The 19,458-nt window shown below is 32.0% G+C and overlaps 1 protein-coding gene across 3 annotated transcripts in view; it reads left to right on the top strand.

Annotated features, from left to right (window-relative positions):
- The window catches only part of LOC110848301 (rhomboid-related protein 2), a 43,919-nt gene extending 24,553 nt beyond the window's left edge, over nucleotides 1-19,366 (top strand). For 2 of the 3 annotated variants that reach the window (XM_035851209.1, XM_022095481.2), the window contains exons 2-5: nucleotides 1,580-1,692; nucleotides 9,044-9,161; nucleotides 15,432-15,586; nucleotides 16,244-19,366. In XM_035851209.1, the coding sequence (XP_035707102.1) occupies nucleotides 1,580-1,692; nucleotides 9,044-9,161; nucleotides 15,432-15,586; nucleotides 16,244-16,847 (990 nt within the window). In that variant the 3' untranslated portion in view covers nucleotides 16,848-19,366. Of the gene's footprint in view, nucleotides 1-1,579; nucleotides 1,693-7,155; nucleotides 8,132-9,043; nucleotides 9,162-15,431; nucleotides 15,587-16,243 lie in introns of those variants that run through there. The other variant, XM_035851208.1, reaches the window with a different exon arrangement.
- The last annotated feature ends 92 nt before the right edge of the window (nucleotides 19,367-19,458 follow it).

Below are 19,458 nucleotides of genomic sequence, written 5' to 3'. Positions count from 1 at the left end.
TCTGCACAAATTTATCATTCAATTTCTCCCAGATTCAAGAAGTCCATCAATAATTTAAAACCAATGAAAACAATGAATTTCCAAAATTTTAGCAAGACAAATAAATTCCCATCAGTCAAAATTTTACTAAAATAAAATAAAGAATTTCCAAATTTAAATGCCGATTTGGATAATTTTGCGATTTTGATATGGTTCAATAAATTTAATTACAGATAACTCCTTGTTGGAATGAATTCCAATTTATTCAAATATGTATAAATTAGTAGTTTGACCACTGATCAGGCAAAATTCAACTCATTAACCTTACCTTGACCTAAAGGGTGCCAGGTCAAAGGTCAATTATTTAGTTGAACCTCATCTCTACTATCTTCTATCAAATTTTGAAAATGTATTTATTCCAAAAATGATGTAAATCCACCCAAAATTTTACACAGTCAACTTTACACTTACAAATCAGGTAGAGTCACATATACTGGTACTAATATGGTAATAACTTCTTAACAAACCGGTACTAGTTTATTTCTCATTGGTAAATTTTTCATGACCACAACTTTACTAAACTGTCTTGCCCTTTATTACCAAGTCTTATTTTAATACCACTTTTCTAAGAGTGTACATAGCCACACATGAATTTATTTATCCCCTCATTTCCTCCTTTTCGCAAGGCAGGAGACCAACCAGCAAATTGAGCCCGAAACCACTCAAGTTTTGGGAGGTAGACAAATTTTTGTGATTTGATGTGACGTGAATTTTGATTGTTTGTGGATGGATGGATGGATGGATTGAGTAATGACTGCGTACGTACGTAAATAGGTAAAATGGTCTCATTTCCTTTTCCTCCCTCGCGACGACGAGACTAATCGGGGATGTTTTCGTTGTTTGTTGTCGTCAGAGTTTTTGTCTCATCATCATTTCCACCAGATTACCATTTGGATATGATTTGACTAGTAAAATAGAGACCAGTTTTGTTCCAAATATTTGGAAAATGTTATCCATTTTAAAATGCAGTGAGGCAAATCTCCACAAAAATCAGGAAAGCATTTTTTGTAAGGCAAAATTTTGTATGGACAAAAAAAGTTAAAAAAATCTTTGTGTAGAAAACTGAATCAAATCGAATCTGAAAAAATTCTTACTTACGCAAAAAAAACGTATTTAAAAATTATTGTTTCGGAAACTGAAGCAAATCGAAGGACAGTTGAATAAATCTGGAAATATTGAAGGTTTTGTCGAAAATGCGGGGCATCAGTCGCAGTGTTTTTTCGACGGAGAGAAAAAAAGAAATTTATTTGGGAGAGTGGAACACCAAAAAATATTTATTGTTAAAGAAAAAAATAATTTTGTTAATTAAGGTAAAATTGGGCTAACGTGATGAAAGTTATTATTATTTTTTTAAATTCATCCCTAACATTTTCTGATGTCAATAATGAATTTGGTTAAGAAATTGAGTAAATCACTTAAATTTGTTGTCTTAAAAAAATATATGTTCCGTTTGATTTAAAATTTTTGGAAATTTTGGTAACAATTTTGTTTTTAAATTTAAATAGGAGCTAATTTGATTTGATTTGTATCCTTTTTGCAGATGAGTGGGAAACGAAGCCGAAGTTTCAAATGTGCTGTGCACCATCGCGATCGAGAAGTTTCCAGTGAAAATGACTTCCACATTTTGAAACCACCACCGGCACCGTTGACCAGGTAAAAATCATCATTTTTTAACATTTTGATCATTATATTTCATAAAAAATTGGTCCAAATTTTATATAGCCAAAATATTTACTATTTGTCTATTTAAATTTTGAATCTTGTAAAAAATAATACTTTTTATTTAAAAAATCACAATTTTGGTATAACATTTTTTTTAAGCTGTGAAAATTTGTCTGAACTTTAAATTCTACAAAAAAATATACAGCTTTTTATTAAAAAAGATACAATTTTGATATAAAATCTCAAATTTTGTTTTAACATTTATTATGTTGCAAAACTAAATAGGAATTGAAAATTCAGTTGAAAAAATTGTGCCGAAATATCCGTGTGCAAACAATCAAATTACGTCTTTAAATGAAATATGAGACCACAATTTACAACAAATTACGATAAACATTCCAGTTTAACAAGGATTACAAAATCGTGCAAAAAACAAAATCGTGCAAAAAAAGTCATGCAATCTTAACAAGACAGTCAAATCCTGTCTTCTAAATCCTCCCAGATCCGGCTCCGGTATTGCATTGATTGAATATCGATTAGAATTAGATCATCCCGTAGCTGATCGATTTATCCGTATCGTGTTGCATTGCAGACACAATTTCGTCCGGCTAGATATTTATACGTTGAGACGAATGGAATAAGGATGAGTAAGAGGATAGAGTTGTACGTGTGGCTGTTATGCCCAGGGCATTTAAGGCATGCCAAATTTGGCTAGTATTAAAATTTATAAGAGAAATAAATTTAGCAGAAATTTATGCCATGCCAAAAATTTAAATTTGATGCCCTGCCCGTTGTGTAACTTTGCCAGAGTTGTACTTATTTCCATACCCATGGCATGCCAAATTTGCCCGATTTTAAAATTTATTTAATTTAATTTATAATACAATAAATTCTGATAGAATTTATTCCGTGGATAAAATTTTAATTTCTTGCCCTACGAATTGTACAACGCTGGGCATTTATAACATGACCTTCTCAATTTGCCCCGTATACCAATTTATCCCCTCCCCATAAGGCAAATCTTATAATAAATTCCTACAGAATTTATGCCATGCCATAAATTTAAGTTTCTTTCTCTGCCAATTGTACAACTCTAGCAGAGTTTTTACTTTTTCCAATTCCTTGGGCATTTATGTAATGCCAAATTTGCCCGAAATAAAAATCCTAGGGAATTTATGCCATGCCAAAAATGTAAATTTCTGGCCATCGTACAACTCTACTAAACAGCCAAGATCAGTTCCAAGTTTATGGGTGGTCGTGGTCGACGTCTACGTTCACATTCATTGTGTGGCAGACCAGAGTGACTCAGGAGAAGATTGGCGATTTGATGGCACAAAAAATTGCAAACTTGTAAACTTGGCATAAATTGAGACAGACGCTACGTTCCTTTGTATCTCATGAACTTGGCTGGGATACAATTTATGCTAAATCTTGAACCTCCTTAGTCTCGACTCTCTTTTTTATCAGAGTCATGATCATGCAAAATGGATTCACGCGTTGCATTACGAGCGAATAATTAAGGTGTGATTCTCCCTTTATTGCCGTGATCATGATGATTGTGATCGTGAAATATGAATCATTCTCATAATTTAGTAATTTTCGGGGGTATGTGCATAATTTCTTGTTTAAAATGTGCTTGAGGAAAGCTGGAATAAATTTAGAATTTTATATTTTTTTGCAAAATTTTGAAAATTATGGACAAATACAATTTTCACATAATCTAATTAGCAATTTCATCATTTGTTTATACATTTTTGTAATGATTTGCTTGTTAGCTGTGTTTTTTGTTTGATAGAATAACTAATTGTGAAATTTCTATTTTGAATGGTCTACGATTTAAAAAAAACTATTAATTTTTTTGATTATACGAATTTTGAAAATTTTTAAAAAATCTGCAATTTTAAACTCGAAATAAATGCAGCAATTTCAAGTAAGTAACGACAAAATGTTAATAAAGTAGAAATAAAGCTGAAATTCTGTATTCACTCGCTGAGTATCTAACTACCTGCAGTAAATCTTAATTCTCGGTATACAAAATAATAAATACTCGGCGTATAAATGTCGCAAATTTCCAAAAACTTGTCACAATTGTCACAAAAATGTCGCAATAATAAATATAATCCAGAAGTTATAGAAATCACGCAATTATAGAAAACTTTCGACAAGTTTATTTTGCTAGAAATGTATAAAAGCAAATTTTCTTTATATGTTAAGATCAAATTAAAACTTTCTGAAAACTGATTTCGAAGTAAATAATTGGATCCCTTTTAGTGCTTCGTTTCTTCCGGGTTTGCCACATTTCTTGCAGTGCAAAGCAACAAACTGCACGAAAGGGAAGGTACAAGAAATCCGAGGTGCACGAAACTGGGAGAAAGTGCAAGAAATACGCTCCATCTAGCCACGTGCCATATGGGAGTATTTATAGCGTAGTTTCTTGTACTGTGCATTTCTTGCAGATAAAAATACCTGCAAAAAACCACTTTCTTGCAGTTGTTTCTTGCAAGCAATGTTTCGTTCGTTGAGGGTTTGCCCCATTTCTTGCACCGCAAATCGAACAATGCAAGAAACTGGGAGAAAGTGCACGAAATATGCGCCGTATGAAGTATTTATAGCGACTGGGGCGTAGTTTCTTGCGCCGTGCATTTCTTGCAGGTGAAGATAGCTGCAAGAAACCACTTTTTTCCCGTTATTTCTTGCACGTGGTTACACGCACGTGAAACACTGGTTGGTTGGTTAGTTGTTCCGTGATAATCAGAATTTTTTTTCTAGTTTAGTCAAAGCTGCAGTGAGTGAGTAAACGTACAAATAATATAATAATAATAATATAAGTATTGTCACTTTGATTAGCCGACACATAACTAAGGAGGAACACTTCACAACATGCCACTCACAGAATCCGATGCCCTTAGGATATGTTGTAGTACCCCATGAGTGTACCAAAACCCTGAAACGGTTTGATGCCATGGCCACATTTGCGTCCGCCACACCCACTCAAAGGGGCCAAAAACACGAAAATCATCACCTTCAAAAATTCACCAAAAATCAAATTTTGATCGGATTTCCGCAATTTAAGCATTTTCGTGATCCCAGATAGTTGCTTTATGATATCCGACACCAAAATGAATTTTTTAAATTTTTTGAATATTTTTGAAAACTTCTTGTCCAGGGGTGTGTCTTCGAAAAAATCAAAATTTCAAAAAAGTTGATTTTGATATTGGATATGATCAAGCAACTATCTAGGATCACAAAAATGCTTAAATTGTGGAAATCGGATCAAAATTGGATTTTTGGTGAATTTTCTATTGAACCAAAACAGGGTATTTTTCGTGTTTTTGGCCCCTTTGAGTGGGTGTGGCGGACGCAAATGTGGCCATGGCATCAAACCGTTTCAGGGTTTTGGTACACTCATGGGGTACTACAACATATCCGAAGGGCATCGAATTCTGAGAGTGGCATGTTCTGAAGTTCCCCTCCTAAACGACACGTAAGTTGACTTAAGTAACTCATTTCCTGCCAATAAAATCAAAAATATTGCGTCATCATAACTTCACAGAAACGTTTTCATCTTTCTATGTCGTCGAATAATGAAAATCGTACAACAAAAATTGGTTAAATTGTCACCATTTCTTATAAAATTTATACCCAGTTATAAATTTTACAAGAATAAATCAAAATTTTTATTCAAATTATGTCGTTTCTTAAGAAATTTACCAAGTTACAAAGTTTTTAGTGTAAAATATATGTTTTTCATGTACCCAATCTTTACCCCACGTGATTTAAAAGTTCGTTACACTTTTACTTTGCAACGTTACACGGGACACACTTCTTAAGGTGCAACGTATCGCTATTTACAACAATGTCGTTATTCAACGTGTCGTGGTCAACAGTGAGCAAGTGAGATGAAGTTCATTCATTCATTCATTCATCATCGCACAGCAGATTCTCATTTACATCATGAAGAATAAACAACGTCCACTTCCACTCCCTGTCTCTGCCTTAGTCACGTTTATTATTATTATCCCAGCGGATAGTTATTTATGAAAAAGCGTGGAAATATTTATTGATGGAAAATATATAATGAAATATTTTCGCAAAAACATAAAAGTGGGAATTTTCAGTTATTTTTTGCCAAAATAAGCTGATATTAAGTTATTTATGAAAAAGCGTGGAAATATTTATTGATACAAAATATATAATTGAATATTTTCGCAAAAACGTAAAAGTGCAAATTTGCAATTATTTTGTTTTTTGTTATTTGAAATATTTTATATTTCAATTTCTGAAAAATATTATCGAATTGTCAATATATCTTCTTCAAAAATTTCCCAAATTCTTCAAAAAATTACAAAATTTAGATACATACGTTTGAAACAAAACGCGATATAAAAAAGATACAAAACACAATTTTATACTTGTCAAAAAATTTTGTACTATTGCGGTGGATCGAAGTCAACCGGACAGAATTTCTACGCGCCAAAATCACGTGCCCATTTGATTAACATTGGAGGCGGGCCGAAATTCAAATCAAATCCATCCGGTTGACTTCGATGCACCGCAATAAGAAATATATCAGTCTTCACCATGAAGCTGCATAAACAAGGTAATAACAAGGTGTGAATTTCATGTCCGAGTAATCATTAACCAACCAAAAAAAATTACAAACAAATCGCAAAAACGACTTATAAAGTACCAGAAACCGTACCATTTTTTGCTAAAATGATAAATACACACAATGCAATGTGCTATACATACGAAAAGCAAGAATGACCGACCACAAGCATTAAATAAAACGATCGGCTCTACATAAATGTCAACGTTCTTTTACTCGTTTGTAACAGAATAATTTTTCCTTTAAGAGAAAAAAAGGGTTTAGATTTTTGGAATGGATTTTCCTTCCGTTGAAAGAAACGTGTCACAGGTTCTCTAAAATACAAGATCAATTTCCACCATTAACAACACCAGTTTAGCGAACTGACCACAATAAGCTGCATAAACAAGGCAATAATAACAAGGTGTGAATTTCATCCTTAGCATTTCCGACTAACTATTTACCAACAAAAAAAATTGCAAAAAAATTGCCAACAAATTGCAAAAACTATCCCATTAAGGTAGTAAAACGTACCATTTTTTGCCAAAACGATACAGACACACAAACAACGTAATGTGTCACACAAACGACAAGAAAGAATGACCAAAGAATGACATTAAAATATGCGATCGGTTCTACTACATAAATGTCAACGTTCTTCTAGTAACAGAACAATTTTTCCTGAAGAAAAAAAGGGTTGAGATGGATTTTTGGGATGGATTTTCCTTCTGAAAGAAACGTGTGGCTGGTCATCCATAATTTAAGATACGAGGAAATGCTGGGCCGGCTGGCTGGCTGGCAGGCTGGCACCATTAGTCGTCATCTCATCTCATCTCTCTGTTTTGTTAATACGGTTGGGTCGACTTTTGTTTAGTTTTGGTCTGCCTGCGAGACGGGAAGGTTTACGTCTGCTGCTCTGAAAAAAGGTTAACAAGGAAATTGTTAAATCGTGTCTCGACTTGTGCAAGTTGGTGTTTGTCATGAAGAAAAATTCATAGAGTGAAAAACGTTGAGTAAAAGTAATATTTGTAAAGTGGAAACAAATTTAGTAAAAATTAAAATTTTGTAAAAGTTTAACGTCGTTGTGCTCCATGAAGAAAAACTCAATTATTAAAAATATTTAGTAGATGTAGTAACTATGGATTTTTTAAAAGTTACAAAGTTGAAAATTTGAATTTTTAGAAATGAAGTAACAATTAAAATTGTTTTTCATGGAGAAAAATTTAATTACTAAAAATGTTAAGAAGATGCAAAATCTGTGAATTGGAAAATAATTGCAAAATTGAATATTTAGTGTGAACTTTTTTAAAAATAAGTAATAATAAAAATTTTGAAAAGTTTAACGTCGTTATTTTCCATCAAGAAACTTTAATTTGCTAAAAAATTTAATAGATGTTTAAGTTGTGGAATTAATTAAAATTCAGTTTGGGTTTTTGAAATAAATAAAAAATAACAGCTCAAAATTTTGAAATCGATTTGTTTCGAAGGGTTGTGAATCAATACTAATTTTTGCTTTATTGATTATTGATTAACCTCACCTGGACAAGATATCGATCAATTTTTTATATATATAATGTGACTTTTTCAACTACTGAATAAAATTTGTCGAAAAAATGTGTGAAAGTGTAACGTTAAGAAAACGTGGAATTTTTGTATTTTGAAAAAAAAAACATCGAAATATCTCCTGGCAAGAATGTCCGGGCGGAAGGAGGGAGACGAGGAGGAGGATAATTTATTCCGGAAATTGGAAATCCGGCTCAATCCACGACTTTTGTTACATGAAAAAATTTCGTTTTCACGAAATGGTCACACTTCTTGTGATGAGAAGGATGTGGAAAAAGGGTAACGAAATAATTTTATAATTAAATTTTAGTTTTTATGGAATTTTTGAAATTTTCAACTTATGAAATTAGGAAATCCTTAGGGGCGGTTGAGTCTGCGTATTAAAGAATGTGTAGAAACAGTTTTTAAAAATTTATGAAAACCACGCGTAAATAAATTTTTTAAATAAAAACAAAATTTACAAAAAGTGTAACGTATTTTTTATAGAAATTTTTATTTTTATTTTTTGGATTTTTATTTATTTTCAACTTGCCATTGCTGATCAAGTGTATCTGAATCAAATTAAAGGCATAAAGGATTTTTAAATTTCATGAACAAGACACTAAAATTTAACAAATTTGAAAAATCAAAATCCAAATAAAATGTAGAAAAATTTAACGTATTCAATGAAGAAATTTGAATTTTTGTTATTATTAGAAATTGGAAATTTGGAATTTTTAATTGTCAACCTGACCTGGAGAACGTACATCAAACCTGAATCAAATAAACAAAGCAACAATTTTCAAAATTCATAAAGCTTAACAAATTGGAAAAATAAAAATAAAATGCGTTTACACATACATACATTCAAAATCATGTAACGTATTTTCTGCAGAAATTTTTATTTCCGTTTTTATTGGTAATTTATTTTTTCCAAATTTCCAGCTTTACCGAAAGAACCTTCTTCGCCAAATTATTTTTATAAAAATTGCCAATTCATAAAACAGACGTCAAAGTTAAACAAATTTTAAGTCTTAAGATTAACATTACAAAATTTATTAACTTATCTATTTCAAGTTTATCCCAAAAAAACTTAATTAACCAATAAATTTAATTTACTCTGATACTCGAAAGTATTTCAAATCACAAAAAATTTCAAATTTTTAAACACCGATTAGTTTCATATTTTCAAAATTTTGAATTTTTTTTCAGGATGGCTCGCCTCATAGCGGACGAATTTCTGACGGAAGAACGAGACCGGAAGTATTACGCGGATCATTATCGCTGCCTCCCACCGCCACTCTTTATCATCTTTGTGACACTTATCGAGGTAAGCTAAATTCACAAATTACATATGTTATCCACCTCACTAATTCGCCCTTGGTCTCAATCCGCCAAATAATTTTTACTTTAATTACACTTAATTCCCTACGAAAAAAGGATTTACATATATACATTTGTAAAACATAAATATTTAATAATCACAAATTTTATGAGCATCTTAAAAATTATGAGGAATTTGCAAATTTAAATAATGTCCCATTTATTGCAGATTTTAGAAAACTTAAAGTTTCAAATGCAGTTAATTATTGCAAAAATTATGGATTAAAGTTATGTATTAAAAAATAAAGTAGGAATTTTGAAAATTGGAAATATTTGTAAAAAAAAATGTCCAGATTTTAAGATTCGAACCATGTCCTTCTTTGTTAATTATCTACTTACAAAATTACTGAATAATTAGAACACAAAATTTAGAACTTGACGCTAAAGTTTGACAAAACGTGTCAAAAATATTTTAATTTTACAAACTAAATAATCAAAATTATAAATTATATTTACACAATTAAACCTAAAAGTTTATAATTTAATAACCTCTAAAAATTATAGTTAACAAATAATCAGATCACACCCACGTATTTATTTTTGTATTTTACCTTTATTACAAAATTTTCATCTAGAAAATTTTCGAAAAAATTATATAGGTTGGATCTAAACTTACATTTAAACCATCCCGAAATTTTGACCCAATGCATTTCAAAAAATTTACCTCAAACCAAGAAAGATTTCTTTCATTCATTCCAAGAAATAAAGAAGTTTAAACCAGCCCAAAATTTCGAGGAGCTAATTCATTTCAAAATCTTGGGATGAATTTAAAGGAAAAAATGAATGAATTTCATACTGCAGAAGAGAAGATAATGAACAAATTTACGGATTTTGCAAAGTTACCAAGAACTGCGTGAAATTAAAGAAAGTTAAATTGAAACCATCCCAAAATTTCGAACTATTCCATTTCAAATCATCATCTTTTCTTTCCAAGAATGAGGAGAAAAACTTATTAAAATCTGGGATGAATTTTTTTTAATGAATGAATTTCCTATGGCACAAGATAATGATCCTTCCTCCTATTTTCACCTCTCTTACATTACATTACGTACCTGGTCTCGTTTTACTTTTTTGGTGCTGGTGAAGAAGCAGGAGTATTGGTAATTACGGGGCAGGTGGGTGAGCAAAATTTACGAATTTTACAAAGTTACCAAGAACTGCTTCAATTTAAAAAAAACTTAAATCTAAACTATACCAAAATTTTCAACTAATTCATTTCAAAATTTGTGTCTCAAATCATATTTATCATCTTTCTTTCACTTCTAAAAAAACTTATTAAAATCTGGGATGAATTTTTAAAAAATGAATGAATTTCATATAAGGCAGACGAGCAGATAATGATACTTCCTCCCATTTTCGCCTCTCTTGCCTGGTCTCGTTTAAGTTTTTGGTGGTGATGCAGGAGTATTGGTAATTACGGGGCAGGTGGGTGAGCAGGAGGCAATGATGAGCATTGTTGCGGATCCGACACGCGCCAGGCGATACGACGCCGATGCCACGACCATTTATTTATTAAACCATCTACACCCTGAATAATGCGGTAATAAAATTAACACCGGGTACCTGGTAATAATTTTGTAGTGAATACATATTTCCCCCAATTTTAAATTTATAAAGGAGTTTCGAATTTCCTGAATAATCTACTTACTTGCACAAAATTTTTACCGAACGGTAACACAATTAGCACCGCCACGTGTCGGTAATACTTTTGTATTGTATATTTTCCCGTGAAATTCAAATTTGTCACCATGTAAAGAAAAAGAAATAAATACAGATCAGATTCGAATTTTGTGGACAATTATTTATTATTGGTACAAAATTGTTACCAAAACTCGGTGACAAATTTGTCCCCAAATTACTTAGAGTGCACATGTAGTATGTAATTCTGGGGTAAAGAAGATTTCAACAAAGTAAGGAAAGAAACTTTACTACCATTTGCCACCTGCCTTTTTATCACGAGTCGAGTACAACTATTTTTCATTCTCTGTTTTTTAATACATTTCATTTTCAACTACATCTTCCATCAGATAAAGAAAGAAAGAAAGAAATTAACGGGATTCTGTATAAAAATTTCGGGGGCGATTTTTATGAAATTGACTTAAAAATACCTGAAAAATGCCTGATGACTCGAAACTTGAGTAATTTTAGTGTCATTCGTAAACGACAGAAATGATTTAAATAATTTGCGTAAATTTTGTTTATAAAATAATTAGGTAGGTTATTAATGGAAATTTCGCCAAAAAATTGGTACATCTGCCTGGCACACGTTTATTCTTCTTCCAAACTAAAATTTAGAGAACTAAAAAAGGGTTAAAGCGTCTTCTCAGAATCGGATGCAAGCTGTTTTCGACTTGGGTCGTTAATTTTTCCCATTTTTTCATCTCCTCTTCCTTCCTACTTAATAGTTTGGTCTCGTGCCCCAAAAAAATATTTTGGGTTTCATTTCATTCTATTCCTCATCTGGTTCTGGACTGGATTTCGGCAGACATCTGCCATCCAATCCCATCCAATTCAATCCACACCAGACCAGACCAGACCACAGACACGAGTCGAAATCGTCGTCGTCGTCCAAGTCCAAGATGAAGTAGTTGATCTGGTTTGGTAGGTAGGATTCTTATCCTAGTAAATAAGTAAGGTAGCTGTAAATACTGTGGAGAGAGATGAATAAAAAGTTGAGGAAAAAGGGAACAACTGGAGCAGGCAGCAGATGCGTTTTTCGGACTGGATAACAAAACTTGGCTTGCCCTACGACAACACCTTGTTCCCTGCTCGTGCTACTGCGGATGGATAGAAAAAATACCTCATTTCTTTCATTTATTCATGAAAACCTGAACAAAGGGTGGATGCATTCGTAATATACAAATATGCATACATTCATTTAAGACATGTGGGGGTGTGGAACAAGTAGTACGTATGTACGACTTAGCAAATGTGGTAAAATTGAGTCAATTTTACGGAAAGTTTTTAAATTTTGAGTAAAGCTTTATAAATTTACAAAAACCTGGGAAATCTTATAGACAAATTTATTTAAGCCATGAGTTAGTGGTCCACATTATATCAAGGGTGTCATTAAAATTTGTAAATAGAATACCAATTACGAGGAAATTCACGCAGTCTAAATTAAATTTTGTAAAATAATAACTTTTACAAAATAAGGGAACGCTCTTGATCTGAGCAAGTTTACAAAAATTTGTGAGCTAATTATCCTTCGAAATACCTATGAGTTAAATTTGGTAATTTTATCTACAATATTACAAAGAACTGATTCAATTGCCTTACAAAATTTACACGGTTACAAAGATTGTCTGAATACGAATCCTGTCCGTATTTGGGGTGAGATCGGGGAAGGAGATTCGTCATAATTAAGGAACTGGACGAATTAATGAGACCCGTGATGAGACGAGATGGGGGTTTTCTTCTCAAAATGGAGTTTTAGAATTGTGGCATGGACAGATTAGTTTTTTTGGGTGGAACATAAACAGCATCGTAAATTCGATAGGTGTGGTCCTTTTTGTACATAAAAGTAGGGGTCTAAATTTGGGAAATTATACCGTAAAATTAGAAAATGTATGGAAATTTATAATAATTTTGAAATTTTTAGTAATTTTGAAATTTAACTTGACAAATTAAAATTGTAAAGATTTGGCGACCAACATATTTGAAATAGCAAGTCAATTTAATTGCAAAGTCTTTTTGAAATAGCAAGTCAATTTAATTGCAAAGTCTTGCAGATTCTTGAACACGGAATTTTTAAGTAATTGTAAATGTTAAAATTTATATATTATGAAAATGAAGTGAAAAATTTATACTTAAAAAAATGGTATTGGCAAAATTAAAAACGCAATTTTGCAAATTTTCCCAAATTTCAAATTATATAACAAAAAATAAGTTTACTAATTTCGTCAAACTTTGGAGTCTTTAATGACTTAAATTGATTATTCACATGCCTTTAGTTCTTACGTAGGTAGCTCTGATGTAGTCATTAATTGTTATTAATTAATTAATTCAATTAAAATTAAAAGATCAATAATGATATAACTGACATAAGTTATTAATTGTTTCAATTCAAAATTTCTACGTGTCACAAATATGAATTGTTTATAATTGGAGGATCAAATTTTAATGCTGAGAATTACAAGAATTTTGAGAAAAAAACGGTACAAAAATGCAAAGTTTATGTAAACTTCAAGCTACTCTTACTTTACGAAGCTTCACGTGAACTGAATTGATAATATATTCCAATGTTTGCAACCTATTAATTGTCTAAGCTCCTTAAATTTACAAAGGTTTCCAAAATTTTCAAAAAGCTGTAAATCTACCCTAAATTTTCTGGCGTTTCTGTAAAGATTATTTCCTTAATTAAACCTCGCAAAATAATATTACACACTTTCTTAGGGTGAATTTCTTAGGGTGAATTTCTTAGGGTGAAAAACTTTAAAGGACCTCGGCTTCCTCTACAAATAATAAAGGAAAACAGTTGGCCCGCATTTAATTAAGGAATAAATGTGCAAAATACTGTGCAAAATAATTTTACACAATTTCTTAGGGCGAAGTACAACCCTTCTTTTAATATTTAAAGGGTTTCCTCTTATAGGAAAACAGTTGGCCCGCATTTACATAATTAAGGAATAAATGCGCAAAATACTATGCAAAAAATTTTTACACACTTTCTTAGGGTGAATTTCACCCCTGTTTTTTTCTAACTTTAAAGGGCTTCGGCTTCCTCCACAAATAGTAAAGGGAAACAGTTGGCCCGCATTTAATGCCGGGGACGACGAAATGAAATAAGATATTCCTGAAAGGAAAGGAAGTCAGGAGAATTTTCATGATAACCTCATCGTCTCGCGTTTAAAGACGTACATAAAACTTAACGCTCTGCTTGTTCCAAGTGTGCCCGGACACGCGTCACTTTTTTTGTCCCCTCTCACTCACTCACTCCAAGAAGAAGTAGTAGATTGTTTTGTTTAAGACGAGAAGACAGCTTCCGGTCGAGACGTGAATGCTCAAATGACGACGCTCCGTTGCATCGGGAGGGTGGCTTTTAAAAGAAAATTCTTCATTAGGCAGCAGCAGCTTTTGTGGTACCACTTTTCATTCGGGGTGTTCACGTCGAAAAAATTATGTAAATTAGATAATTTAGTAATTCACGGGGGTTTTGGTCTTGGCAACTTGGTAAAATCCGTTTGCGAAAAAATTTGATAAAATTGTGTACAATTAAAATTATGTAATTATTAAATTATCTATTTATTAATTGACAAAGAGCTTCCAAAGTTTTCTAAATTTAGGTATAAAAGTTTCCAAAATTTTCCATGCAGAGATTTGCCCAGGTGAACTTTTATCAAATTTATACAGTTTTCGGGAAGATTCTCAATATTTTGACGTGAGTAAGCCTAACAAACATTTTCGTGTTGAAGACTCTCCACATTTCTGGATTCAAAGTAGTAAAGTAGTAAATAGTTTTGAATGGCTGGAAAATGAAGTTGGGGAAATTATTCGTTTCTTCGTTTCGTGTCTGTTTTTCTTAACGAGGGGTTCAAGTCACATTTGCATTTTAATTTTTAAAGAGATCCTCTCCCTGGAATTGTTATCATTATTTTTGTCTGTCTGTCTGTCTGGCTGGGCTCGTCCACGTCCGGATGTGACGTGGAGAAAAGTAGACCATAAAGTTGTACAGATTTCTACTGAAACCATAATTTTCACATGAAATTAATGAAGACATTTCATTCTTACGTAATATTCAAGTTATTCACGTCAAATTTGTGAATATGTATAAATTTCATAAATGAAAAAAAAATTAATTGAATTTCATAAAATTTGGGAAAATTGTGCAAATTTTGTACAATTACTAGTTTAAAAATATTCATAAAATTGGTAAAGTGTCAGAGTTTATCCGAATTTCGAGAAGATCTTTTACCCAAATTGGACGCAATTTACTTAAAATTGGGGCTTTTGAGTTGTGTAAATTTAAAAAAATTAATTTAAAAATTTGGGAAATCTTGTAGGCAAAGTTAAGCCATAAATTATTTAATTGCTCAAAATAATGGTACAAAAATTTACAAAGTTTACGGAATTTACGACAATGTTCACAGCAATAAATAAATGAATTCTGCAAACCTACCATCTTTGCTAACTAGTTTAAATACTTGATTCATATTAAAATTACAATCGTCGTTAAATTTAAACTAACACACATTAATTAAATTAATTTTTTTCGCAGCTTGGATTCTTCACGTACTACTCGCTCTCTTCAGATTCTGCAGACCTGTCGACTTCCACTTCCGGTCCGCTCCCGATGGACTCGCCGTTCGTCTACAGGCCGGATAAGAGGGAGGAAGTTTGGCGATTCTTGGTCTACATGGTTCTCCACGCAGGGTGAGCAAACAAGCAATAATAATTAAACTATCCCACATTTTTGCAATGTTGCAAAATTAGATAACAAACAATGCAAAATTGAGAAATGCCAAAATAAACGTAGGGTAAAATGTCTAAAATATTCAAAATCAGAACATTTTTGATCATTTCTGGGAATTTATTTTAAAATTCTGGACGACAAATTTGTAGAGCAGGTCGTTCCCAATTTTTTGAAAATATACACTCCAGATTCTGCCACTTTTTGAAGGAGGAGATCTCAAGTTTAGGAAACCTTCAGAAAAATTGGAACTCGTCGGAAAAAAATCCACTTACGGAAACTTACGGAAATTTGTCGTTCAGAATTTCAAAAATAAATTCCCATAGGGGAAAAATGATTTTTAAACCTGCAGAAATTTTGAAGATTTTAGCTATGAATCTTCGACCCTGATTCAACATTGCAATCCTTGCAAGATTTACAAATTTACCACGTTGGCACTGAATTCTCTTAAAAAATCAGTCCTTGTCAATCCGATCACTTAATAAAAAAAATTTATCAAATTTATGAAATTTGCAAAATTTAAAAAATTTTAAAAAAATCCCAAAATAAAAACCCTCATCCAATACCACCTTAATATTTACCTTTCACTCTATAATAATCTCATTTTTTCTCCCCCACAGCTGGGTCCACTTAATGTTCAACCTCCTCGTCCAACTCTTGGTCGGACTCCCGCTCGAAATGGTGCACGGGTCTTTTCGGATCGGAGCAATTTACATGTCCGGTGTTTTAGCCGGATCCCTGGCAACTTCCGTGTTCGACCCGGACGTTTACCTGGTCGGCGCATCCGGCGGGGTTTACGCCCTCCTCGCCGCCCACCTCGCGAACGTCCTGCTGAACTATAACAACATGGAGTTTGGCATCTTGCGCCTCCTCGGCGTCTTCCTGATCGCCAGTGTCGACGTGGGTTTCGCCATTTACGATCGCTACGCCGGATCGTCGTCCATCGACGACTTTGAGAGCAGCCAACCCGTCTCGTACGTCGCCCATTTGGCCGGCGCCCTGGCCGGGTTGACGATTGGGCTCGTCGTCTTGAAGAACTTTGAACAGCGCCTGCGCGAACAGTGCATGTGGTGGGTGGCGCTAAGTTTGTATGCCACGTGCACCCTGTTTGCCGTCTTGTTTAACCTCCTCCGACCGAATGATGGCTTGATTGGGACGGAATTTGTCGAGGTGGGGGAACCGTTTCCGCATCCGGTGGAAAATCTGGTCAATTCCTTTAATTAAATTGCGAATTTATTGCAATGTTTTTTTTGCAAATTTATGTAACGATTTGGATTTTTTAGTTTAAGGAATTTTTAAAAAATTTGTTTTTAATTTAAAAAATTGTACCCATTTTTGAATTTTTTGATGGCTTAATCGGGTATGAGTTTGTCAAGGTGGTGCGGAACCGTTTCCGCACCGGGTGGAAAATCTGGTCAATTCTTTTAATTTTTTTTCAATTTTAAGTATCTTGATAAGAAAATCGGATTTTTAATTTTGTAAATGAATCCAGGAGTTTTTTTTTATTTTAAAAAATTGTTCTCATTTTTTATATTATTTTAATTTTTACCGTATGACCAAGATATTGATTACTTTGTTAGCGGGTGGATTAGAAATGGGGAGAAATCGAGCAATTTCTTATAATTAAAAGGTTTATTAGAAAATTTTCGGTTTTATGTATGCATCTTGGCAAGAAAATCGTAATTTTAATTTTGGAAATGAATCTAGGAGTTTTTTTAATTGAAAAAATCGTACCATTTTTTGCATTATTTCGATTTGTTACACCTATTTTATTGTAATGACCAAGATTAGAAATGGGCAAGAAACGATGGCATAATTTTATTATTTATGTAAATTAAACGTTTAAAAAGAGCACACATTTCACCCATTAAATGAAACACTGCCCATTGTTTTCGTGTGTAAACTGGCCAAAAATATTTATCTAGCTCTTGTAGTTAAGAAAATGCATATGTATGTAAATTAAGTGTGCAAAAAACTGTACGTTGCAAAAAAAAATTGGAAATCCATGTAAAAATTTCACCTCAGCAAGTATAATGAATTATTGAAAAAGTAAACATTTATAAGACATGATTTTCGAAATGGAAATATTTCGAGAAGATCGAAATTATCACTGATTTTAATTTTTAAGTGGTTGTTCTGTTTATTATTTAACGTGCACATTAATTCTGTAAATAATTAATTACCGCAAATTAATTAATTGTTAATTAAGCTAAAATATTCATTAAATTAGATTAGCTGTAGATATTTAAATAGCGTATAAAATTAACCATACAGTTAAGTACGTAATCCAAGAGAAGAAACAACTTTGTCAAAAAGTCTGTAATTCTCACAACGATGCGAAACAATGCAAAAATTAGTAACTAGTTAAGGAAATGCAAAATATTTCATAAAATATTTTTGCAAACACATGTGTACATATGTAAATAATGCAAAAAATGTCCAGTCGTAAAAAGTACATGAATAATGACGCGGTAACAAAATTGGTAACAATGATTGAGGGAGAAATTCAAATATTCCCGACAGATTGATCAAATTTGTACCATCCTGTCAAAAATTTGGTAATAGATTTGAATTTATGGCAGACAAATATGGTCACCGGTGGGTAATATATTGTGGCAATTTTGTTACCACGTGATTTATTTATAATCGATGTATGTAATTAATTAACGTAAATGACTCATCACTAAAATCATGAAAATCAGCACATTTTTAGTCATTTCTCTCCTCTGGAAACTTATTCTAAAATTCTGGGCGATGAATTTGTAGTGAGTGAGTTTTTGAAGCTAGTTTTGATGAGTTCCAATGTTTCTGAAAGCTCTTAACCTTGAGATCTCCTCCTTCAAAAAGTGTCAAAATCTGGGGTGTATATTTTTAAAAATTTATTACTCCCTGCTCTACAAATTTGTTGACCAGAATTTTAAAATAAATTCCCAGAAGGGAGAATTGATTAAAAATGTGCTGATTTTTATGTTTTTCGAGTCCTCCGTTAAATATTATGTGTGTAAAAACTAGTCATTTCGCAGGGTACTATAAACTTAGTAATTTAAAAAAAAAACTCATAATTTATATTTAAAAAAACTTCTTTAGTCAGGATTACACAATTGCGATACAATTTTCCATAAAAAGTTAAAAGTTTCCATTTGTTTGTAGTTTCCTGTCCCGAGGTGAATCATGTTACCAAACGACGGTTGTTGAGAAAAAAAATAATAATTTGCAATAATTTGCAAAATTATTTATCTATTTCGCACTTCATCTCAAATTTGCACTGATTTTTACAGACTGGTCTCTTAATTTTGGTAAGGGGTGTTATATAATTTTAGAAGGTTGTGTTCATTAATTTACATATTTATTTAATTTTAGGTCGAAATTTTTTTTATACTTTTTCAAAAATTTTATAGAAATTTATGTAGTGGGTTTAAATACATAATACATGTACCGATTTTTGTATTTATTAATTTATTACGCATACTAATTTTTGGAAATGAGACGAATGTGAAGTTAGCTAAAAAATTAGCGTGTATGTACATAAAATAAAAAAATATATCAAAATTTGCAAATTTAGAAATAAATATTTGTGCAAAAAAGTAGAAATAATATTATTATCTGATTTGGCTTTAAAAAAATAGTAATAGTTTTTACGTAGTGTAAAAAAAACGATGCAAAATTCGTAAATATATCATGCTTGAAATTATATGTGCGAAATCAATGGTTTGAAAACAAATAAATGTTGTCATAAAATATAATTGCATTGTTTTGTCTTGAATTCATTGGCAATTTTTGGTACAGAATAATTAATGTAGGAATGGATGACTCATCAAAAAATAACGTCAAAATC

Source organism: Folsomia candida, unplaced genomic scaffold (genome assembly GCF_002217175.1).
Source record: "Folsomia candida strain VU population unplaced genomic scaffold, ASM221717v1 Fcan01_Sc004, whole genome shotgun sequence".
In the NCBI taxonomy this organism is placed as follows: Eukaryota; Metazoa; Arthropoda; class Collembola; order Entomobryomorpha; family Isotomidae; genus Folsomia; species Folsomia candida.
This window is presented reverse-complemented; position numbering and strand designations above follow the sequence as displayed.